At 38.1% G+C, this 281-nt stretch overlaps 1 protein-coding gene across 1 annotated transcript in view; it reads right to left on the bottom strand.

Annotated features, from left to right (window-relative positions):
- LOC119582020 overlaps positions 1 to 281 on the bottom strand; it is a gene marked incomplete in the record, with an annotated part of 12,497 nt that overhangs the window by 439 nt on the left and 11,777 nt on the right. Inside the window, 1 exon segment of the mRNA XM_037930223.1 lies at positions 116 to 264. Coding sequence (XP_037786151.1) covers positions 116 to 264 — 149 coding nt within the window.

The raw sequence follows: 281 nt of genomic DNA, 5'->3' as shown, positions 1-281 counted from the left end.
TCCCTTTAAAAATTGAAATACTTTCCTATATAAAATTCAATCATCACACACCGTACCAATACAATTTCTCCACATTAAAGCTTAAATATAGTCCATGAGAAGAGAAAGCACCCACCTGACTATAGAGGCCAGCCATGAGTCTATTGGTCTGACTCTGTGCTTTGCGAAACTGCTTTACTCCTGGATGACTTGCTTCAGGGAGCAATTGGTAGATTCTCTGGTTTTGTTTGCGAATGTCCTTGTAAGAAAATATTGGTGCTATATCTGAAATTTGAAGTGTG

Source organism: Penaeus monodon, chromosome 15 (assembly GCF_015228065.2).
Source record: "Penaeus monodon isolate SGIC_2016 chromosome 15, NSTDA_Pmon_1, whole genome shotgun sequence".
NCBI classification, from domain to species: domain Eukaryota; kingdom Metazoa; phylum Arthropoda; class Malacostraca; order Decapoda; family Penaeidae; genus Penaeus; species Penaeus monodon.
Note: the sequence above shows the minus strand (reverse complement) of the source record. Positions and strands in the feature narration are given on the sequence as shown.